Source organism: Mobula hypostoma, chromosome 3 (assembly GCF_963921235.1).
Source record: "Mobula hypostoma chromosome 3, sMobHyp1.1, whole genome shotgun sequence".
Taxonomy (NCBI): domain Eukaryota; kingdom Metazoa; phylum Chordata; class Chondrichthyes; order Myliobatiformes; family Myliobatidae; genus Mobula; species Mobula hypostoma.
This window is the reverse complement of record NC_086099.1, coordinates 53941906-53967557: the sequence shown is the minus strand read 5'-3', so window position 1 is coordinate 53967557 and position 25652 is coordinate 53941906. Positions and strand designations below refer to the sequence as shown.

General features: G+C 42.7%; 1 protein-coding gene across 2 annotated transcripts in view; it reads left to right on the top strand.

Annotated features, from left to right (window-relative positions):
* The window catches only part of LOC134344005 (palmitoyltransferase ZDHHC2-like), a 91899-nt gene that overhangs the window by 23768 nt on the left and 42479 nt on the right, over positions 1-25652 (top strand). The window contains exons 4-8 of one of the 2 annotated variants that reach the window (XM_063043053.1): positions 2263-2383; positions 4289-4358; positions 8281-8313; positions 13261-13381; positions 16995-17030. In XM_063043053.1, coding sequence (XP_062899123.1) covers positions 2263-2383; positions 4289-4358; positions 8281-8313; positions 13261-13381; positions 16995-17030 — 381 coding nt within the window. The remainder of the gene's footprint in view (positions 1-2262; positions 2384-4288; positions 4359-8280; positions 8314-13260; positions 13382-16994; positions 17031-25652) is intronic. The other variant, XM_063043054.1, reaches the window with a different exon arrangement.

The window sequence follows — 25652 nt, the reverse complement described above, 5'->3', positions numbered from 1 at the left end:
AATCTCCTCTTCTCTGGTGCACCTCAAGGATGCGTGCTTAACTCATTGCTCTACACCCACAGCTGTGTGGCTGGGCATAGCTCAAACAGCATCTATAAATTTGCCAATGACACTATTGTTGGCATAATTCCAGATGGTGACAAGTTGGTGTACAGGAGTGAAAGAGAACAGCTGGTTGGGTGGTGTCGAAACAATAACCTTCCACTCAGCATCAGTAAGACCAAGGAATTGATTATTTACTTCAGGAAGGGGAAGTGGAGGGAACACACATCAGTCCTCATCGAGGGATCAGCAGTGGAAAGGGTGAGCAGTTTCGAGTTCTTGGGTATCAACATCTCTCCTGGGCCCAACATATTGTTGCAATTACAAAGAAGGCACGCTTGGAAATTTCTACATATGTGCTGTGGAGAGCATTCTAACTGCCTACATCACTATCTTGTCTGGAGGGGCCACTGCACAGGATCAGAAAAAGCTGCAGAAAAGTTGCAACTCAACCAGCTCCAGTATGAGCACTAGCGGCGACAACATCTTCAAAAAGCGATGACTCAGAAAGGCAGCATCCGTCATTAAGGATCCCTTTTACCCAGGACATGTTCTCTTCTCTTTGCTGTCATCAAGGAGCAGGTACAGGAGCCTAAAGACACACACTCAACATTTGAGGAAGAGTTTCCTCCCCACTGCATCAGATTTCTGAATGGACAATTAACCCATGTACACTACCTCACTATTTCTTTCCCTCTTTTTTTTGCACTACAGGTCCACAATCCCTTATCTGAAATCCTTGGGGCCAGTTGCATTTTGGAATTCAGAATTTTTCGGATTTCAGACCCCCCCACCCCCCCACCCCGCCAACCCGATACCAAAAAACACGTATGCTCAAGTCCCTTATTTAACTTGTCGCAGTGCAGTGGACTTTAAGACCCAGCAGCGCACCAAACTTACGCACATCCTCCCGTATACTTTAAATCATCTCTAGATTACTTATAATACCTAATACAATGTAAATGCTATGTAAATGTTATACTGTATTGTTTAGGGAATAATGACAAGAAGAAATTTCATTTCCAACAAAAACATTCAATAAAACCTAAAAATATACATCTTCAAATGAACCGAATCAAACACATGGTAAATGACTTATTGGAATAAATGTAGAACGTCACTGTCACTATAAAACTTCAGTAAGACGCCGCACAGGCACACCACTATCAAGCTTCTGCAGTAACTCCACTTTCTGCGTTATTGATAGAGAAGATTCCTTTTCTTTTTCTCATTGTTACCCATAGGGGTGTCTGCAGCTCTTTTTGACATTTTCACAGTGAAATTAAACACAAAAACAACAGTGAACACAAAATATCAGCGAACAGCAAATGCACGTGTAACCAGTACGAGCACTGAGCCACAACTGACGTCTGGCGGCCTCTGCTCGTGCTGCCACGTCACACCTGAGTGATGTCAGCTGTTGGCGAAAAAAACTTCGGTTTCAGAGCTTTTTGGATTTCAGAATTTCAGATAAAGGAATGTGCACCTCTACTTATTTATGAACTTAATTAGTTATTGTAATTTGTAGTTTCTTAATTATGTATTGCAATGTACTGCTGCCACAAAACAACATATTTCACAACATATGCTGGTGATATTAAGCCTAATTCTGATTCTGAATATCCACTCACACTAAATACCCAGAGACACTTCCTGTACGGTTTCATCCACTGTGCTTCTGATCAAATCCTGACCCATCAGTGCCATTAAGCTGCATTTCCATTTGTTGCAGTCAGTGACTCAGCTGCAGAATTTTTCTGTTCTCAACCATCTTTGAGCTGAAGAAAATAATTTTATTTATTTTTAAACACTTGGATTTTCCTTTGCCATGATCAAATTAGCTTGTAATGCTTGAATTGAATCCAGCCCCATTGTTTTGCATTGTTTATAATTGAATGCCCTGTCCCATTCCAAATCCTGCTAGACTTTGTGATAATCTGAGGTACTTTGTTTTTCCTCGAGGATTTATTGCCTATCCTCTGGATGTAATGGTGAGGTGCCTGGTAAAGCTACCCCTAATGTAAATAATATCTGAGGCAGCAATATTGAAGGATCTATAGACATAGCCCAATTTAGAATGAGGTCTGCAAATGATGGTGTACCCAAGCGTTCATAGCTTTGAGAGGCAGTATTCAAGAATTCTTTGCATTTGTCCATGTGATCTCCAAATGCATATAATTTACTATTCTTAAATGCATATTATTTTATTATTATCCATAGTTCCACCTTACATACACAGACCGGGAACAAATAGAACGTGCGGATCGGGGTGAGGGTCAGCAGGAAGTCCTCAGACGAATGGCCAAGGAATTGCCCGTCTATACAAGAACCTTATCTGGAGGTAAATAGTAAATTTGGATGAGCAGTTTCACTAAACGTACTTGGGTCTTAAGCACATTGATATCTGAAATGCTGTCTGCTTTTGGCCGGAAAGTATTCAGCTGTAAATAAGTAAAGCCAGAAAAGGCTGGAAATTCTGCAGATCAAGCAGACTCAAGGAGTGGGACTCGGTTAATGCTTCAAGTCAATAATCTTTAATCAGAACTGGAAAAAAATGGATGTGAAAATTAAAAACATGCTGGAAACCTGAATTATAACAGAAGATGCTCTAAGTACGTAGCAGGTCAGGCAGCATCTATGTATAGAGACAGTTAACGTTTCAGGTCTTTCAAAGGTAAGAGAGATACTGATGTACAGTAGAGCAAGAGGATGACCCTCCAGGATAGGGTGACACTGAGGAAATAATAAAATGAAAAGACTGAACAAAGGAGTTAACTACTTAAGCAGTAGTGAGTAGTTCATGGTAATCGATAGGTCTAGATGCAGGGTAAATGGCAATAGCAGATCATCCCTTACCCTTGTTTTCTGAAAAGTGGGATCAGTGGTTATGATTTGTTCAATGCACTATTGTGTCCCATAGGTTATAAAGTGAAATGTTTATCAGCTTCTGTATATAATTGATGGAGTAGACTTCATGCTGAGAAGAGAGGATTAGTGTTGGAGTAGGGAAAAAATGAAAATGGAGTGCAGCCTTTAGTTCAACGGTTATACCTGTCACCTCCACATTCAAACTATGTCAAATGCAGTAAACTGAAATAGTACTATAAATCACTATTTCATTATAACTATTTAGCCATAAGACAGTAAGAACACAAAGCACAGGATTGACAATCGCATTCCTTCACAACCCCACCTCCACACTGCCCAAGACCTTCAACCAGATTATGGTTGATCCAGTCCTGACCTGAACATCACTCTCCTGTTGTCTTGCCATACCCCTTGACTCCCTCGTAATCTAAATATCCGTCAATCACAACCTTTAACGTATTCGGTGACTCTGCCCCCACAGTATCTGGAGGAGAAAATTCCAGAATGCATTCCTCTTCCACCCGCATAAATGGGCAACTCGTTATTGTGAAAACACGCCCCCCCCAATTCCATATGCCCCCGAAGGAGAAACAGCCCTTAAGTGTCCATCTTGTCAGTCCACCCGAGAATCCTACATGTTTCAGTACTTTGTCATACCCTGGGTGAGCCTTATCTACTCAGCTTCTGATGTAAGTCTATAATTATTGAACAACGAAGGCCAAAATTGTACACTGTTCTGCAGAGGTGGACTCATTATCCCACCTCCCATATGGGCAGGAGATGTTTGAGGGTGGAAAGGGGCTGGGATAACGGGATAATAAGAGTTAGTTATGGTAGAGATTATGATTTTTATGTTTAATTTGATTGACATTGCAGCTGGTAAGATTTAAAATCTAGCATTTAAAGAAATACAAAATGCAATTATTTTGAATGTTATGATATTACTTTACTCGCTGGATATTCGAGGGATGGTGGTGGGAGTGGAAGAAATCAGCCATTATACAAGTGTAAAGATAATTATCAACTCAAGATATATTCACACTTGATACAAATCCCACTGCATAGATCACAATAACTTATTGTTTTGTAGCCACCATGTGTTTCTATATGCACTCATGAAATTCCTTCATCCTATTTTAATAGAGACTAATGTATTTAGTGAAGCTTTAATCCATTTGATCAATGCAAAAAATTTTCTTAAGTGAAAAATAAAATTAGTTTAATAAGTATCCACATGCTTTTATCAAACAGTGTAATTTAATACCTTTTTCATAAGGGTGATATAAAGAAAATGGAATAATATGACTGAACATACCTACAGTATTGTCTTTGCCCAGATATTTGTTCCATATTTTTATATATAGCATTGTTTCCAAAGCAATTCGATACTGTGACAGATGTCAACTTGTGAAGCCAGATCGCTGTCACCACTGCTCAGTCTGTGACAAGTAAGCATTTATTCATTCTTCATAACTCTCTGTTGATGGTTCAGTACTACGCAAAAGTCTTAGGCACATTTTACTGCTGTAATTTCATGTATTGCACTGTACTGCTGCAACAAAAAACAAATTTCATGAGATATGTGAATGATGATAAACCTGACTCGGATATGGCTCTTCATCGTGGACTGAGTGAGTGGGGGGGAGGGAGAGGGAAATCCTAGTTACGCAAATTGGACGAATGGGCAAAAAAGTGGCAGATATAATACAGTGTTGGGAAATGTATGATAATGCATTTGGTAAAAGGAACGGTGGTGCAGACTATTATCTAAATGGGGAGAAGGTTCAAACATCAGACGTGCAAGACTCCCAGAAAGTTAATTTACAGGTTGAGTCTGTGGTAAAGAAGGCAAATGCAATGTTGGCATTTATTTCAAGGGGAATAGAGTATAAAAGCAAGGAGATAATGCTGAGCCTTTATAAGACACTGGTCAGGCCGCACGTAGAGTGTTGTCAACAGTCTTGGGCCCCATATCTTAGAAAGGGTGTGTTGTCATTGGAGAGAGTCCAGAGGAGGTTCACGAGGATGATTCTGGGAATGAAGGGGTTAACCTGTGAGGAGCATTTAGCAGCTTTCAGCCGGTACTCACTGGAATTTAGAAGAATTTGGGGGTGGGGGGGGTGGATCTTATTGAAACTTACCAAATGTTCAAAGGACTGGATAGCGTGGATGTGGAGAGAATGTTTCCTGTGGTGAGGGTATCCAGAACTAGAGGGCACAGCCTCATAATTGAACGGCGACCCTTTAGAACAGAGGTAAGGAGGAATTTTTTTAGCCAAACAGTAGTAAATTTGGGGAATGCTGTGCCACAGACTGCAGTAGAGGCCAAGTCCATGCGTGTATTTAAAGCATAAGTTAATTGTTTCCTGATCGGGCATCAAAGGATATGGTGAGAAGGCATGTGTGTGGGGTTGAGTGGGATCCAGGATTAGCCATGAGGGAATGGCAGAGAATATTTGATGGGCTGAATGGCCTAATTCTTCTCCTAGGTCTTATGGTCTTACGGTCTTATAGTTGGGAAAAAGAGAAGGGTGAGGGGAGGGAATAGGAAGCACCAGAGAGATACACATTCGGTGATGATCAGTAAACGAATTGTTTGGAATCAAATGACCTTGCCTGCTGTCTTAGGACTGGGTGTGTCTACACCATGCCAACCGCCGGCCCTGGCACTCCTTCTATGCCACTTGTCCCATGTCCTCCTGCGGTGCTCCGCCCTCGCCGTTCCCAACATCCTTTGCTCCCACCAGATTTACAAACTCGCTCTCCACACCACATTGACAAATACTGCAAGTACTATGCAGAAGTCTTGGGCAACCTAGCTATGTACTGAATATGTGCCTGTCATTTTTGCACAGTACTGTACCCCAGCTCTGTTATCCGTGGCATATTATGTTGTTGTCAAATCTGTTCATGTGAATACAACTTTTTAAAGCAATGTTGAGCCACATAATCATTATTATAACTTGTAACTTTTTGTGATGCATAATACCAAAATGACTCAGGCCAGTGTAGTTATATTTTAATGTTTAGAGCCTTTTCCACTCATCACTGTTCAAGTTGGCTGATTTTTTTTGGGAAAGAGATCTGCCCATGTTAACCATTCCAGACAGTGGCGGCGCCAGAGATTTTTTCTTGCTGGTGCTACAGTGGGGCTGAATTATTCAGTGATGGTGCTGAGGGATGTACCCTATGGTAATATATATTTGCAAGGCCAGACGCGTGGCGTTCAAAAGTCAGTTTCAAGCATTATGTGCCTACTATAAATGCCTCTGTTGATTCACAAGCAACAGCAATTGATAAATATAATATAGAAGTGAACTGTGATAGTGTCAACAGCATTGGAGACAACTCGGGCTACACAGAGCATAAACAAACAAACCAACAGAGCCACCCGACCGACAGCGCACTACGTACCAATCCCTCAATCAGCGTCAAATGCGTGCTTTTCAACACAATGTCCACTGCTATTCGCATTACATAGACAGGAAATGGCAAAAGATACACCGTTATTAAAGTCAAATAAGGCAAACAACAGATGCAAGGCTTTACCAGGAGTTGGACAAATCATACTCTGACCATGCAATACCTCAATTAATTCGGCTACTGAATTTAAAACAAAAATCAACAGAATCACCGCTTGGAAGTCTAAGCAAAACCAGTAGGCTTAATCGCAGTAAATGTAATAGTTTATGATTTGCAGGAAACACAACGACTATGGGGTATCCACCACAAAATAATAATAATCAGCATTAATCTTAGCCCAAATTTTTTTAAAAAATCAACTGCACTCATCATTGATGTTTTCAGAGAAGCACAATCCGTCTGTTGTTGTGATTGGTGGTGAAAGCATCAATGATTTTCTGGATGTCAAGTGCTTTGGTTCTCCAGCTGTTTATGGCCAACAGGGCCAAGTTGCTGTTCCGAGCATCGCCGATACTATTCCTTAGGTAGTTTATCAGGCGTCTGAGGCAAGAGAAACTCCGTTTGCATGAGGCAGATGTCACGGGTAGAGTCAGTGATATGCAGATTAATTTGTATAAATCTATAAATGCATCGCGGTAGGGTCTCATTGGAGCTAGAAATACAACTGTGTCATTCACTGTCTGTCCTTGCTAGTGATTCAACCTCTGCTCTCAGATATACACGATTTTCTTGGACAATCTTTGCATGTCCTTTGTCAAGCATATTTCCCAATCTTGAACTGTCTTGTTTTCTCAATCTGAATTCGGCCTATGCCTCCATGGCAAACTTATGAGCTGCACTTACATGGTGGGTTATGAAAGCTGTTGTAGCTTTCCACCAGTTGCGGTAACCTGTGTCAGTGAAGGTAGACTCCGAATGGAACCCATGTCCCCCACACAGGAAATGCCTACATGCGAAGCAGAACGTAGTATCTTTCGTGATTGAATATTCCAGTCAGTCAAAACCAGCCACGAATAAAACTCCTTTGCTGATTGCCAAACTGTTGCGAGCAGCGAAGGGTACTTTTTCAATGCTGGCCGACGGGGTCCTTCCTCAGGCTGCTGGCTAACATCGCTAACAGTATTCCCACTAGCACTAAGAGCAGCTTCATCCACGTTCTCTTCCGAATCCCGCCCCATTTCTTGTTCCTTTACTTCGCCCTCACACTCTTTCGATGAACTGCTGTCGTCCTTATCCCCACTTACTTCTTTCTGCATGTCACTTTCAATTAAGACAGGCTCAGGCTGAGACACCAAGGTGGTTCCTCTGGATGAGGTCGTTTTCTTACTAAAAATCGATCCATTTTTCACGCCACCAAAATAATGCACGTGCCAGGCCCACGCATTGTAAAAGCACAATGTGTGTGTATGGGGGGCATCCGTTAGTCTCGCGAGGCCACGGATCTGCACTTGGATGTATACTATCAATCTCTCGCGTGAGTGACATCACCTCCTTAAGTAATCTCAGATCAGCTTAACTGATCTGAGGACAGCAACGGCAAGACATTGACAATGAACGAATAAGTAGAAGTGCAGAGTGGATCTGACAGAGTTTATAACTTTATTGCTGCGTGGGTGCTATGGTAATTGGGGGCACTGTTTCACTAGATCAACTGGAGAAACAAGTTGTATTCAAAACTATACAGAGATAGCAAAGCAGCTGTAGTTTGTATGTGAAATTTCAGTTAATTTCTTTGTGGTGCTACACTGGTGCTATTGCAATTTCTGCTGGGGCTATAGCACCAGCTAGCACCACCTTAGCACCGCCCTTGATTCCAGACTTTGGGTGACTATAGTCACAGCAGTATGTTAGCTCCTAATTATCCTCTGCAGAGATGCAGTGTAATAATCCCTGATTTTAGTGGGGTTTTTATCAAATCTTGCATTTCACTATATTCTGTATTTACAGGTGCATTTTGAAGATGGATCATCATTGTCCTTGGTATGTAAAATCTTACTATTTTCTTTTGTTAACTCATATTTGTTGCTTCATCAAACATCAAAGATTTTAGTGTGAATTATTATAAATGATTCCCTGAGTGGTCTCCCTCCCTTTCTAAGCATCCATCAGAACATTCCACAATAAGCCCTTCAATTCTTGCAAACCACCTTCCAATCTCCTGTGTCCAAACTCCTTGATCATGTTATTCCTTTCCTAATCTAGGCCTACTTTTATGAATGAATCTATCCATCCAGTTTTCTGAGCTTGCTGCAGCACAGAATTGGCTCAAATCAAGCTTACAGTCTCTCATTCCACTGTAGTGTTTGTGTACAATGCCTGTCTCCATTGTTACAGCAGATGAGGCTGCACTTGCCTGTTTCCTGTGTTACATACCCCGTAACTGGGTTGCCAAACCAGCAGAAATGGAACACTCGTTGGAGTCTGGATTACTAGGAACTAATAAAGTTTTATTAAAGAAATAAGTAACACAGTACTCTAATCGTAAGGATATAAATGTAACAGGTTAGCACTGATAATACACACATATACACAGAACTAGGGTAATAGGAATCAACCAAGCTCTATTGCAGTCTAGGGGTAAAATGATCAGACTTAAGTGAAGCAAGTTCAGTTTAGTGCAGTTCGCAGTAATCGCTGTTGTTGTACCGTTGGGGAGAGAGAGAGAGATGCAATTTGGTTTCAGGCAGACCTTTTGATGTCTTCGCAGTTGGTTTCGGGCAGACCTTTTGATGTCTTCTAATCCCGCTGTGGTCACCGACTGTGACCCCTCCGTTCCAGATACGATTGCTCTTCCACGGTGAACCCGGCACCCAGGCAAGGGCGGACACACACCTCAGGTTCCCACCGATCGTACCTTTACAACCTGTGAGCCTCTGATCGGTTCCCACGAACCGGTCCTCCAAACTCCCACCACTTGTGGGGGCACACTGCTCTTTCCAGGGTCTCGTGGCATGTCGTGCCTTAGCAAACCTGCTGTTTTTATCCCCCTGCTGGGGTATCACCTGTCCATCAAACTTCAAACAGTTCAGGTTCAAAGCAACCGGTCTGTCAATATCTGAATTGTGTTTCTTTCCCGTTAATCTCTCCCTTTTCTCTTATTAGCATTTTGAATGTTTCTCCATTGTCTTCCGTTATCTCTCTCATTAGCATCATCCGTGCGGTAACTCTGCTTGGCATCACACATGACACCCGACACAATTATTAGATTAGATTAGATTATGAGGACACGCAGTCCTCTTTTATTGTCATTTAGTAATGCATGCATTAAGAAATGATACAATATTCCTCCGGTGTGATATAAACTAACAAAAACTACATAATTATAACATATAGTTACAACAGTGCAACAATACCATAACTTGATGAAAAACAGGCCATGGCACAGTAAAAAAGTTCAAAGTCTCTCGAAAGTCCCACATCTCACGCAGACGGGAGTAGGAAGAAAACTCTCCCTGCCATGCATGACCACAGTCCAACTCTGAGTCGTCCGAAAACTTTGAGCTCTGATCAGCCCTCCAACACAGAGTACTGAGCACCATCTCTATCTGAATGCTTCAACCTCGGCCTCGGTCGCCAGCAGCAGGCAAAGCTGGGGATTTCGGGGCCTTCCCTCTGGAGACTCTCGATCGCACAGTAGCAGCGGCAGCGAACTGTACATTTCAGAAATTTCTCCAGATGTTCCTCTGCTTCTCACGTCTGTCTTCATCAAATCAGAATTGTGCACGGCATCCTACTTACAAATACGATATCATTTCACCGGAGAGGCTACGCGTGCTGCGTCACACTGCCATCTTCTCCTCCCTCCAGTTGTAAACAAAAATTGGACTTCAGAGATTTCATCGTGACTGGATAGTGATTCCTGTAGCTCCCCTGGTTGTTCACCTACTTTTATTTTTATGCTTTATCTGAATGTCATCTTTGAGACACAATACTAAATTACACACCTACATGTACTGTACACAGATGAAATTCAGATTGTTACCTTTCTCTATCCTTATTGCTCTGTGTCTAATGCTGAGAAATTTTACCCACTTGTTCCATGTTGTAAATTCCATTCACCTGTACTGATTCTTACTCCCTGGAGACTCTGACTCCTTTTTGACTGAACAAGGTTGCTTAAACTTGTCAACCTGTTTATACACTGTGCTGAACCTAAGATTTTGCAAGAGCAACAACAGGACCCATAGCAGTTGGTAACATGTAAGTGATTTAGTGGGGTTTGCTTTGCAGATGCACTTAGTTCCCTGTTAAGGATTTCGATGATGGTGGGCTTGAAATTTGTGGGGGAATGTTGCAGGGGGATTTGAGTTTGCATTGTGGTTTAATGAATCTTTGGTGGAGTCAACCATAGATTCCTTAGAGTGGAGCTCAGGGACGGAGATTGAAAGACCTGCATTCGAGAGAATCGCTGGTACTACAAGATTGTGGGGAAAGTGGCAATGGCCAATTGCAGGAGAATTGCAGTGCAGGTGGTCAAGATTGGGAGGTTGGTGGGAGGACTTGCCATCTCATTGCCGCAGGGAAGACTGGTCAATGTCAGCAAAAGGCTTGCATGAAGGACCAGCAAAATATTCCTGATTATCCTAGCTTATGTTTGTGTTCGCATATCATTTGTGAAAGAAGCCCTCAAGTCAAGGGTATACAGCGCAGGCCCACAATCAAGCATACTTTCTTCAGCCAGTGATTGGTGTGTCAAGGCCGACCTGGATGGGAAAGGCAGTTTCCCAGAGCAAATAGCTTTCACAACATTGCGTCCAGATATAATCGTATGGTTTGGCACCAGTAGAGAAGTGGTTATTGGTGAACTCTCAGTCCCCTGGGAAGACAACATCGATGAAGCCCATAGGCGCACGTTAACCAAGTACGCAGAATTAAGATCAGAATGCAGAGACAGAAGGTGGAAGGTTCCATTGAATGCTATCCATTGAAAGTAGGCTGATGTGGGTTTATTGCATTCACTTTCCAGAAGTGGCTGCATGACCTTGGCTTCACTAGAAGAGAGATCAAGTCAACCAGCAGGGCTGTAGCCGAGGCAGCAGAGACAGGATCAGCATGGGTGTGGACCAAGTATGTCCAGAGGGGCAGATAGTCGGACAGTGTATTCATCTTTTGCAAACCCTTCAGTAGTTGCATAGACATCTGTTGGATGGAAGTGACCAACAACTCCGATAGAGACAGATGCCAAGTTTTTAAGCTCACCAGTGGGAGGTGGTGCTTTAGCACTGCTGGCCCACCATCTCGAGGTCTTGATCATAAGTGGGCTGAAACTCCTGAAGACAGGTGGCAGATCAACTGATGATCCCAGTGGTGATAGCACAGGACAGTTAACATCTTAGTCCACGTGTATTTTCAATGCTTGTTAATCTAAATGTCACTTCTTGCATGTTGACAAATTTCCATTTCATTATCAGGTTTCCCATTACCATTAAATCATTTTCAGTAGTACTTTGGGAATCTGGACTAAATATTGTCATGAATTTCTCACACTCTCACTACCAGAATAATCTCAAACAATAGAAAACCTGAAGATGCTGGAATTTCGAGCAATACACACAAAATATTGGAGGAACTCAGCAGGCCAGGCAGCATGTATGGAAAAGAATACAGATTTCTAGCATCTGCAGATTTTCTCTTGTTTGTGAGTTCTGATGAAGGGTCTTGGCTGGAAACAGCGACTGTTTACTCTTTTCCATAAATGTTGCCTGGCCTGCTGAGTTCCTCCAGCATTTTCTGTGTGTTACCAGAATAATTTCACAAGTTCAAAGTAAAATTATTATTAAAGTACATAGATGTTACCATATATTACCTTAGGATTTGTTTTCTTTTAGATATTTGCAGCAAAATAAATATAATAGAATTTATGAAAAACTGTGCATAAAGATCAACAAACAAGCAATGTGCTAAAGAAGACAAATTGTGCAAAAAACATTGAGAACATGAGTTGTAAAGGGTGTTTGAAATTGAGTCTCTAGTTATAAAATTAGTTCACAGTTGTGGTGAGGTCCACACTGGTTCAGGAGACTGATGGTTGAAGGGTAATAATTGTTCTTGAAATTTGTGGTGTGGGACTTAAGGCTTCTGTACTTCTTGCCCAGTGATAGTAGTGAGAAGAGAGCATGGCCTAGATGATGGGGTCCTTGATGATGGATGCTGCTTTCTTATGGCAGTGCTCCTTCTAGATGTGTTCAATGGTGGCGAGGGCTTTACCCATGATGGACTGGCATTGTCTCTACCATTTTCTGTAGTTTATTCCATTCCATTTCAGGCCATGATGCAGCCAGTTCGGATACTGTCTATAGTAGTTTGTCACAATTTTCCTACATGGCAGCTGAGGTTGCCTTCTACAATTTTTAATTTTTAACCTAACCCTAGCCTTTATCCATATGTTATGAAGAAATGTGATATCCACCTTCTCTCCTCCTCCTGAGATACTGCTGTGACTGACATATCAGAGTTCCATATGCAAATATTTATTTTTGGGCACATATCACCTGTCCAGTAAAAGATATGTTGGTATTGTAACTAGAGCATACTGCTGAAATTTTACTTTGATGTCCTTGAACTACTATGCTATTTCATTGGAAAATAGGAAAAACTGATGCTTTACAAATGTCTAATGAAACCTTGCTTCTTTAGTGTATCCTAAATAGGATGTTTTCAGTAATTCTAAGACAAAGGTGATAATAAGGATTGGTTTAGGGTAATTCAATGTGGTTGAGGACTTTCCAAAATCTTTTCTGAAGTTGTCATGACCACAAAAATAGGAATAATAGATTTCTGATGACATTAAATGCATGTTAGCCAATCAATAATCTGCCTCTCGCCTGTTTTTTCTTTTCTTGCATTTCAGTCAGTAACTCAATCTTAAGTAACTTCAACATTTTGATTTTTTAACATCAAAAATGATGCTATTTTACTTGTTTCCAGGGTGAACAATTGCGTTGGTTTCTCCAACTACAAGTTTTTCTTCCTTTTTTTGGCTTACTCACTGCTTTATTGTGTATTTATCGCTGCTACTGATCTTCAGTACTTTATCAAGTTTTGGCTGGTAAGTTTAACATACCTGTCTGTGTAGTTGTTGTAGTTCTTGAGATAATGAAATTTTTTTTATGAGAATTAGCTGCTAGTACCATCTAAATGATAATCCAATTAAGTTTCAAGAGATAAAACTCAGGACATTTTGAATGTTATTTATTTGTCAAAGCTAATGATGAATTGAATGTAACAATCAATTACTGAACCGTGTTTAATTTTGAATAGAAATGTGTGTCTTTCTATCTACGTAAATTAAAACTAAGTTAGAGATTAAAGTTCTATTAAAATGTTGTGAGAATTTGGAGCTATATAGATATCTGCTAATCATTTGCAAAATAATTATAGGTAAATTAGAGTCCAGAAAAGTTTTTTTGAGATAACAGCACTAAGATAGCATCAGATAAAATCAGCAGTATTTTATAATGTTTGATGGATTATTTTGCTATGCAGTAAATTGAAAATTCTCACACAGCCAACTTCCAGAAATAGCAATGAAAATGAAGGTCATTTTTATTTGATGACCTTCTGGGAGTTTTAAATCACTCTTTTATTTGTATATAACAAATAAGTGTGTGTGTATATACATTCATATACACACACACACTAATTGAGGTATTCAATCAAATGTGTCCTATGAGACCATAGTTTGCAGATAAATGATCCATAAAGGCAAAAATATTTAAGACTCCTATTCTAAAGCTATGCCACTTTCCTTTCAATGGGTAAGTGGTAGGACAGGATTTAGTGCTGCAGGCCTGACACTGGTTTTCAGTCCAACCTCTATTCTTAAATTGGTCATCAATTGGCATGCAGTTCACACCCACATTGGGATTTCCACTGTCAGAAAGAGTCATTCCCATAAAGGGTAAGATGATGGTACTACAGAACCCAGGAAGAGGAAGTTAATATTAATGAGTGTTATGCAAAACTGAGGCCTGCGATATTGCTACCAGTTGTGCCTTTATGCAATTTTTGGTTGTAATGTTCTTCACTTCCCTGACAGGTCCTTATGCCTTACAGAAGGAACACCTCCTACCACAATCACCATCAACTTTTAAGTTTCAAGTATCAAATGTTTTCCTCATTGTAAATAATATGTAGTATTGAATATACTATGGACCTCAGGTCTACAACAGAGTTATCCTTGCATCTAAAACTGGAAAAATTCAATTGCCTCCTCTTGAAATCCCATACTCTAGGAACAGCCTCTGTTATCCACCTCAGTTTTAACTGAAAAAGAGTCACCATGTACCATCGCAGATGATCAGTTCAGTATCAGGACTGCTTTCTGAATATCTGGCACTAGTGAGCAAGATAAAATTAGAAATGTTTTTCAATGGCTTTTGAAAGAATGAAAATTTTCCTGTTGGTAAATCTGAAGGAGTGTTCATATGCTACTTTCAGTACAGCAAACTCCTTTAACTCCTGGTGTCTCTGCTAATAGACAGAACTAGATATCTCGTACTCTTTTTTTTAAACTCTCTTTCTTTTGCCTTTTTGCATTGGGAATGACAAACCTTGTTACTGCCCACTTAATTAGAATTGAAAATAGAACAGTACAGCACAGTAAAGGCAGCTTCAGCCCATGATGGTGATCTTTTAACCTAATCTAACCCTTCCCTTCCATATAGCCCTCCATTTTTCATTCATCTATGTGCCCATCTATGTGTCTGTTAAATGGCCCACCACCCCAGCAGCATGTTTACACACCCGCCAGTCTCTGTGCAATGAAAGTCTAACTCTGACATCCTCCCTACACTTTCCTCCAATCATTTTAAACTTATGCACTTTTCTATTAGGCATTCCTCCCTGGGGAAAAAGTCTCTGACTGCCTACAGCATCTGTAGAATTCCTCGTGTTTGCGTATTCTATCAAGACTTCTTATCATCTTGCATACCTTTATCAAGTCACTTCTCGTCCTCTTTCACTCCAAAGGGGAAAAAGTCCAGCAACTCAACCTGTCCTCATAACACATGCTCATTATACTCCATGACCTCCACGTTCTTCCTTTAATAAGGCAAACAGAACTGATCACAGAGTTTTTTAAAGCTGCAATATTACCTTGGGCTCTTCAACTCAATCACCCAACTAATGAACACCAACATCACATTCACCTTCTTAACCACCCTATCAATTTGCAAGGTAACTTCGAGGGATCTATGGACAAGGACCCCAAAACTCACCTGTTCCTCCACACTGCTAAAAACCCTACCATTAACTCTGGGCTCTGCCTTCAAATTCAATGTTTCAAAGTGCATCACTTCACACTTTTCGGGATTGAACTCCATCTGCCACTTCTCAGCCCAGCTCTGCATCCTATCAGATTATTTCTTAATTTGCTTATTTTATTAATTCTACCTTTTTCTATTTTTATTGATTTCCTCCACCTACTTTCACTACTTTTGATGCCATCCTTTTGGGTTATGCTTTTGGGCTTTAGCCTTACGTTCATACTTGCTGGTTAATTCATAAATGCATAATATTGATGCAATAATAGAAATATTAAGTAACACCATTTTAGCCAAAGTACAGAATATTAAGGAAGCTTGACTAACAGGATTCAAAATGGTGAAACATAAAACTTTCTGATTTTCTAAAATAAGCTAACTTGTTTCCTTCATGCAGTCTAATATTTCATTGTCCCCATTTAGGTCATGTGAAAAGTAATTGAACTAAACATGAATATATTAGGTAATTCTGTTTGTATTTGTAGCTTATTGTATTGAGCTTTTGGGGATCACATACAAATATAATTGCGCATTGGTATTGGCAGAGCACCTCACAAGAAAATAGATATATGATTTAACAAATAAAATTATATTCCTTTTAATATCTTGTTTTGTTAAGGAGAGACATTAGACTAAAATAAACTTCATGTACTTTAAACTATGTGAAAACTGTTAAATATACTTTTTATGATTTCAGTTATATACTTTCTGTAAACATTGCTGTGTAGAAAACAACAGTGAATCCAATTATTCTATCCCATCTCAGTTCAATACATTTTAAAATCAATATATAAGTAACTTTTGTTTATCATCTGTATAATTAATAATGGAATTCCGTTCTTTTTAACAGTACAACTCAAATTGGCTTATGTTCTGAATCACAGTATGGCATATGGTTTAAAATGCCTTTATGGCTACAAAACAGATTTTGTACTTGTGACTTTGCCTTGATCTATTTCCACCTCTCTTCTCATCTCTCACCTTCCACCTTACCCCTTTTAGACAGAAAAGAGCCAATGACATTATTTGGAAGATTGGGGATTTGTTTCCAGTGCCCTGTCCAATGGTTTTGCAGTCAACCAACAACTACAAAAAAGTCATTGTAGATCATTGTCACATTGCTGTTGTGGAAGCTTGCTGTGCACAAATTGGCTGCTAATTTTCCTGCAGTATGACAATAACCACACTTGAAACACTATTTCTGTGACTGAAAAGCATGTTAAGGCAGCCTGAGGTTGCAAAATGTGCTCTATAAACACAAGATTTTAAAAATATCAACATAAGACACTTTCTTTGGTTATTTCTTGATTTGTTTATTTCATTAATTCTAACTTGTTCTATTTTTATTGATTTCCTTCATCCACTTTCACCTCTTTTGATGACGTCCCACTTTTCAAGGATGGAGTTCTAATTAAGCGCCTGAAGGAATATTGGGTAGGAATCCAAACTCTTGATCGGCCCATTTCCCTGATGAAAGTTGATTAGTCATTTTACAACATTTTAATACCCTCCTCTTTTGATTTATAATGCGGCAGCATTCTTATTAGGGAGAAAAATCTTCTGCTTCTTTAGTAATGTTTAATTACTGTGATGTGGTAGTCATATTGTCACAGCATCTTTAACTGTCAGCTGTTCTAACCCAAAGCTATTTTTTAGTTTCTGCTGGCTTTAGTGTCACCTGCATGTGGTAGTGTCATTAACAAACACTTCACAGTTGGAGAACATGTGGGACTTATTAAAGAAGGTTATGCCACCTAGTGCTTCAGTTATGCTGAGGACCTCATTAACAATCTAAGCAAGCAATAAATCAGGTCGATTTGCAGTCTAAACATAACTACGCAACAACCTATATTTGTAATGCCTTTAGCATATCCTAAGCATAACACAGATCAAATCCTGATACCATATACAGTACTTTTTACAATTTCTACACCTCAATGACAGCAATCTGAAATTGAACAAGACTACTCAAAAACTTGATGTCATTGTAATTCTGTACTGAGCTTTACATCACCCATCTTCACCATTATTAGGAACTTGTGGCAAAGAATGGGTAAACCCAAACGTAGGACACTGGCACGGAGATAGAGTTAGGATGTAAACGAGGGCATGAGTGTGGCGGGAGCTGAACGGCAAACAGGAGGGTGAACGGAAAAGCAGGAGGCAGGCAAAACTTATCTTGACACGGAGCATTGCTGGAGCTGAACGGCAAAGGGAAAAGCAAATGGCAGGCAATACTTATCTTGACACGGAGAGACAGAGTTACACAGGTAAACCTCGGTACTGAAGTAGAATTTAGAATACACAATCTTAAACGGCTGGGAACGTGGATTACCACACTGGCTGAAACAACGATCTGGCGATGAGTGGATGCAAAGCCAGGATATTTATGCTGCAGCTCTAGATGAGAAACAGGTGTGCTGCATTCAAAAGGAATTGGGAGAATAAGGGGAATTAACAGTCGGGACTGTGACTATATCCCGCTCTCAGTGGGAGTCTCCAGGTGAACCACCAGGCTTGCCCGGATTGTCGTGATGGAAATCTCGGATGAGGAAAGGGTCTAAGATGAAGGAGTGGGGAATCCAGGTGCGCTTCTCAGGACCATATCCCTCCCAATTGACCAGGTACTGGAGACCCCTGCCTGGACGGCGCACATCCAGTATTCACCGGACAGTGTAAGCTGGGTAATCGTCGATGACCTGGGCGGGTGGAGGAGGTTCAGCAGGAGGGCAGAAGGGGCTGACAGACACAGGTTTCAGTTGGGAGACGTGGAACGTGGGATGAATGCGCATGGATCTGGGTAGTTTGAGTTTGACCGCCGAGGGGTTGATGATGCTTTCGATTTCAAATGGTCCGATGTAACGAGGGGTGAGTTTCTTGGATTCAGTTTTTGGGGGGATGTCACTTGAAGAGAGCCAAACCTTCTGACCAGGCTGATAGTTGGGTGCTGGAATCCAGTGGCGATCGGCGATCCTCTGGTAGCGGTCAGCGGAGCGGAGCAGGGCCAAGCGTGCATCCTTCCAGACTTTGCGGCACCGGCGGAGATGGGCCTGAACTGAAGGCACAGCAATGTTGTTCTTCATGGGCAGGAAACAGAGGGGCTTGATAGCCTAGGGAACATTCGCAAGGGGACATACCGGTGGCGGTGCTGACCAGGGAGTTGTGGGCATACTCAACCCAAGTGAGATGGGTGCTCCAGGATGACGGGTTACTGGCGGAAATGCAGCGCAGTGCTGCTTCCAAATCCTGATTTGCTCACTCCATTTGTCCGTTAGTCTGTGGATGGAAACCGGAAAACTGACTTACTGAAGCCCTGAGGGCTTGACAGAAGGCTTTCCAGACTTGGGAGATGAATTGGGGGCCCCGGTCGGAAACGATGTCAGAGGGAATTCCATGAAGGCGGAAGACGTGATGGACAAGGAGGTCAGCTGTCTCATAGGCTGTAAGGAGTTAGGGAACGGCTATGAAGTGCACGGTTTTGGAAAAATGGTCCACCACGGTGAGTTCAGCTCTGTTACCCTGTGAAGGGAATAGTCCAGTGACGAAACCCAGAGCAATGTGGGACCAAGGGTGGCCAGGGACAGGTAGGGGACGAAGCAGCCCAGCAGGTGGCCAATGGGAGGCTTTTCCACGGGCACATACCGAACAGGCAGAGACGAAGGAGCGAGTGTCAGTATCCATGGTGGGCCACCAGAAATGTCACTTCAAAAGGGACAGAGTTCAACCGGTTCCAGGGTGGCAGGCGAACCGGAAAGTATGACCCCACTGGAGAACTTGAGAATGGACAAAGTCAGGCATAAAGAGACATTTGGGGGGAGTCCATCGCCTGGGTCAGGTTGAGTCCGTTGGGCCACTTTAACTATGGATTCGATCTCCCAGGTGAGGGCAGCCAATACACAGGATGGATGAAGGATGGTATCAGGAGTGGAAGGGTCTTCCTCGGAGACATATTGATGAGAGAGAGCATCTGGCTTCACGTTCTTGGAACCAGGACGGTAGGTGAGGGTGAAATTGAAGCAGCCAAAAAACAGTACCCAACAGGCTTGGCAGGAGTTAAGGCATTTAGCTGTCTGGATGTATGCCAGGTTCTTAGGGTCTGTCCAGATGATGAATGGGTGATCTGCTCCCTCTAGCCAGTGCCTCCACTCCTCCAAGACGAGCTTGATGGCCAGCAACTCCCGGTTCCCAACGTAGTAGTTCCATTCAGCGGGGGATAGGCGGCGAGAGAAGAAGGCACAGGGATGGAGCTTTTGGTCTGGGATGGAGTGTTGAGAGAGGACCGCTCCCACCCCAGAGTCGGAGGTGTCTACTTCCACAATGAACTGGCGAGATGGGTCAGGCTGGACCAGGATGGGAGCGGAGGTGAAACGCCTCTTCAGCTCTGAGAAGGCTGAGTCTGCTTCAGGGGTCCAGTGGAAGGGGGTCGCAGGAGAGGTGAGCTGAGTAAGGGGCGCTGCCACCCGGCTGTAGTCCCTAATGAAGCGACGGTAGAAGTTTGCGAACCCCAGAAATCGCTGGAGTTGTTTAAGCGTCGTGGGTTTGGGCCACTCTGCCACAGCCCGGATCTTTTCGGGATCCGCCCTCACCTGCCCACTTTCAGTGATGTACCCCAGGAAACTGACGGCATGCATGGAACTCGCACTTCTCTGCCTTAACAAATAGCTTGTTCTCCAAAAGCCTCTGAAGAACCTGGCGGACATGGTGGGTGTGCTCCTGGAGATTACAGGAGAAGATTAGGGTATCGTCCAGATAAACGAAAACAAATCGGTTAATAAAGTCCCTAAGGACAACATTGACCAGAGCCTGGAAAACCGCGGGAGCGCTGGTCAGGCCGACAGGCATCATCAGGTATTCAAAATGACCGCGGGGGGTGTTAAATGCTGTCCTCCATTCATCTCTCTCCCTTACCCTGACCAGGTGATAGGCATTCCGCAAGTCTAATTTAGAGAATACTGTGGCTCTGTGAAGGGGCTCGAATGCAGAGTTGATAAGGGGCAGGGGATACTATTCTTCATGGCAATGTTGTGCAGGCCACGGTAGTGGATGCACAGGTGCAGTGAGCCGTCTTTCTTCCCCACAAAGAAGAAACCAGCGCCTACAGGGGAAGATGAGGGTCAGATAATGCCAGCCGCAAGGGAGTCATTTACGTACGTCTCCGTAGCTTCTCTTTCTGGTTGGGACAGGTTGTACAGCCAGCTGGTGGGTAGTGAGGCTCCAGGGAGAAGGTCGATCACACAATCGTAAGGGCGATGTGGAGGCAGAGAAAGAGCCTGTTGCTTGCTAAACACTTCTCCCAGATCGTGATTTTCTACGGGAACCTTGGACTAGTCAGGGGGCTCAGAGGCAGACGGGGTCGCAGTGACCTCCGCTGGGGGAAGGGCTGATTGCAGGCAAGAGAAATGGCGGAACGAGCTCCAGCTGACTGTCTTCCCGGTGGACCAGTCGATGTGGACGTTATGACGGCTTAACCAGAGGTGGCCAAGAAATATAGGGGCTTGAGGAGAGGAGAGTAAATTGAATCGTACCTGTTCCCGATGGTTTCCGGAGAGAAGGAGAGGCAGGGGTTCTGTGCAGTGTGTGACTCAGGCCAGTAGTCTACCGTCCAGTGGCCGGGCGTCCGGGGTGGGGGGGGGTGTACACAAAGGCTCACGAGGAATTCCGGCTTGGAAGGCTAAGTTTTCATCCATGAAGTTTCCCTCTGCACCGGAGTCCACTAGAGGCAAGGACTGTTGGTTGTAACACAAAGTGGCTTGAAGCTGCATCCGGGGTCAGGGGACAGACGAAGGGGAATGTTGTCTGGCTTACCAAGGACTCCCCCTGCTACTGGGGAGCCTTCCCTTTTTGGAGGAAAGGGGCAGGTGGCAAAGAAGTGACTGCACTGGCCGCAATATATACACTCACCCGCTCTCATTTTCCGGAGTCGTTCTGTGGGAGAAAAGCGGTTCCGTCCCTGCTGCATGGGTTCCTCTCCCTGGGCGGTAGAAACGGCAGGGCTGGGAGCTACTTGGGGTGCAGAAGGAGGAGAGAGGCTTGTTCTGGCAGGAGGTGGTAATGAGTGCCAAGAAGTGGCCAAGGGTGGTACACGACCAGTTCTTTCTCTATGGCGTTCTCGGAGGTGATTGTCCAACCTGGTGGCCTGGGAGATCAGGGAGTCCAGGCTGTCGGTGTTGTCTCTTGCCGCCAACTCGTCCTTCACCAGGTTGCTGAGTCCATTGTGAGAAACCCCCTGGAGTGACTCATCATTCCATCCTGAGTCGGCTGCTAATGTCCGGAACTCCACTGAGTATTCGGCAACACTACGGGAGCCCTGGTGAAGAATGAGTAGACGCTCGGCAGCGTCTTTTCCACAAGCTGGAGCTGAACGGCAAATGGAAAGGCAAGCGGCAGGCAATACTTACCTTGACACGGAGAGAAAGAGTTACACAGGTAAACCTCAGTACTGAAGTAAATCTTAGAATACACAATACTACATAAAAATGCTGGTGAATGCAGCAGGCCAGGCAGCATCTATAGGAAGAGGTACAGTCAACGTTTCGGGCCGAGACCCTTCGTCAGGACTAACTGAAAGAAGAGATGGAAAGAGATTTGAAAGTGGGTGGGGGAAGGGGAGATTCGAAATGATAGGAGAAGACAGGAGGGGGAAGGATGGAGCCAAGAGCTGGAAAGTTGATTGACAAAAGGGATACAAGGCTGGAGAAGGGAGAGGATCATGGCATGGGAGGCCTAGGGAGAAAGAAAGGGGAGGGGAGCCCAGAGGATGGGCAAGGAGTTATAGTGAGAGGGACAGAGGGAGAATAAAGAGAGTAAAAAATTAATAATAGATAAATAAGGGATGGGGTATGAAGAGGAGGTGGGGCATTAAAATTCCCATTCTGTCGCACATTTTAATTCCACATCCCATTCCCATTCTGATATGTCGCACATTTTAATTCCACGTCCCATTCCCATTCTGATATGTCTGTCCACAGCCTCCTCGACTGTCAAGATGAAGCCACACTCAGGTTAGAGGAACAACACCTTATATTCCGTCTGGGTAGCCTCCAACCTGATGGCATGAACATTGACTTCTCTAACTTCCGTTAATGCCCCACCTCCCCTTCGTACCCCATCCCTTATTATTATTTATTAACTTCTTTTCCTCTCTTTTTTCCTCCCTCTGTCCCTCTCACAATAACTCCTTGCCCATCCTCTGGGCTCCCCTCCCCTTTCTTTCTCCCTAGGGCCTCCCGTCCCATGATCCTCTCCCTTCTCCAGCCTCGTATCCCTTTTGCCAATCAACTTTCCAGCTCTTAGCTCCATCCCTCCCCCTCCTGTCTTCTCCTATCATTTTGGATCTCCCCCTTCCCCTGCCACTTTCAAATCTCTTTCCATCTCTTCTTTCAGTTAGTCCTGATGAAGGGTCTCGGCCCGAAACATCTACTGTACCTCTTCCTATAGATGCTGCCTGGCCTGCTGTGTTTACCAGCATTTTTTTTATGTGTGTTGCTTGAATTTCCAGCATCTGCAGATTTCCTCATGTTTGTATATTTAAATACACAATCCTAAGTGGCTGGGAACGTGGATTACCACACTGGCTGAAACAACAATCTGGCCATGAGTGGATGCAAAGCCGAGATATTTATGCTGCAGGTCTAGATGAGAAACAGGTGTGCCGCAATCAAAGGAAATTAGGAGAATAAGGGGAATTAGTGGTCGGAACCGTGACAGAACTGGATATTTTTACTTTGGTAATACCGTATTATTGACCAACTCTGCCTTTGCCTTAATTCAACATGAAACCATGCCTCTGCAACCTCTGTACTCTAGGCCCTCAATAAATATGAGTCTGTCTACATTTAATTTCCATCCCCACTGTGCTTGGGGACTTAAACAACACTTGGATTGAAATTCTTCCCCTTGTTTTCAGATCTTTCCATAGCCTTTACCTTCCCTACTTCTGTACCTTCTAACAGATCTAACAACCTTTCGAAATAGCTTTACTCCTCCAATTTTGGCACTGAGCATCCGTGAATTGAAATGTTCCAATATAAACTTGCACAAAGTATTAAAAGAAAAGAGCAGGTTTAGGGCCTGAAGACCCTTATAAAAACATAAGAAACAGGAGCAAGAGTAGGCCATCTGGATTGTTGAATCTGCTCCACCATTCAATAAGAGCATAGCTGACCTGGTCATGACTCATCTCCATTTACCTACCTTTCCTTCATAGCCCCTACTATGCAAAAATCTAAATGTGCCATAAATATATTTGATGAGATAGCCTCTGCTGCTTCTTTGTCAGAGAATTCCACAGACTCACTACTCTCTAGATAAACCATCTCTATCCTAAACTTACTCCTCTGAATTTTGTCTCCTAGTTTTAGTCTCACTTACCAGTGGAAACAAAATTCCTGCTTGTACCTTATCGATCCCTTTCATAATTTTATATCTTTCTATAAGATCCCCTCTCATTCTCCTGAATTTCGATGAGTATAGACCCAAGCAACTCAATGTCTCCATATAGCTAATCTCTCTTCTCTGGAATCAACCCAATAAACCTTCCACACATGGTCTCTAAAGCCAGTATAACCTCCCCGCTCATAAATTGAATCCCTCTAGCAATGAAGGCCTTCTTGATAACCTCTTGCACCTGCAAATCAATCTTTTGTGATTCATGCACAAGTACTCCCAGTTCCCTCTGCACAACAGCATGCTACAATTTTTAACCATTTAAATAATAATCTATATTTTTTCTTTCAAAATGGATAATCATGTATATACCAATATTGTGCTCCCTCTGCCAGACCCCTGCCCATTAACTTAACCAATCAATATCTCTTTGCAGACTCTCCGCAACCACTGCTCAGTTGGCTTTTCCACTCAATTTAGTGTCATCAGCAAACTTACATATGCTATACACGGTTTCCTCTTCCAGATCTTTAATGCTTATCGTGAACAGTTGTGACCCAGCACTGACTGCTGCAATACTCTGCTCTCCACTGATTGCCAACCAGAGCAACATCCATTTATTGCAGCTTTCTGCCTTCTACTGGTTAACCAATCCATGCCAGTACATTATACTCAACTCCACGGCTCCTTGTCTTATGGATAAATCTTTTATGTGACACCTTATTGAACAACACCTGGAAATCCAAGTATACATCATCCACCCTTTGAGTATATTCCCCTGTTCGATCAGCTTATTTAATATCAGCCATTTTCCAACCCTACCTCCAGTTGCCTTAATAATTCTATAGATTCCAGAGATCTATCCATCTGTTAGACTTGAATATACTCATCAACCAAACAATCACAGGCATCTGGGGTAGGGAATTCCAAAGATTGTAACATTGTGAAGAAGTCTCTTCTCAACCCAGAACACACTGGCTGAACCCTTGTCCTGAGATCTTGATCAGGATGCTCTAGCCAAGAGAAACTCTAGCTAAGGATCCTACTGTACAATCCTCAAGAATTTTCAGTGGTTCAATGTCATCCCCGCTCCTTCTGAACTACCAACAATATGAACCTGTACCACTTCCTGTCTTGATAGGAAAGTCCTCACATCTCAACATTCAGTCTGGTCAACCTGCACAGAAGCCCATAAACAAGTATACATTGTGGTGTCATAATCATAGTTTCCTTGGATAGCATTACCAAAACAATACATGTATGGTCTCATGAAGCCAACGAGGTCTGATTTAGGGTTTCACGTTCAATCTGTACCATATTAGAAGATAGAAAAGTACAGCACAGGGAACAAGCCTTTTGGTCCACCATGTCTGGACCGTCTATTATTGCCAATCTAAACTAATCCAATCTATGTGCACATGATCCATATCCCCCTCTTCCATGCCTGTTCATGTATGTGACTGAATGTTTTTTAAACATTGCTTTTGTATCTGCTACTACCACCTCTCATCAGCACTCTCTAGGCATGCACCATTCTCTATATTTTAAAAAATCTTGCCCACTAGTCTTTAAACATTTCCCGTCTCGCCTTAAACCTATGCTTTGTCATATTTGATATCCCCATTTGGGGAAAAAGGCTTACTGTCTATGACTTTCATAATGTTATATACA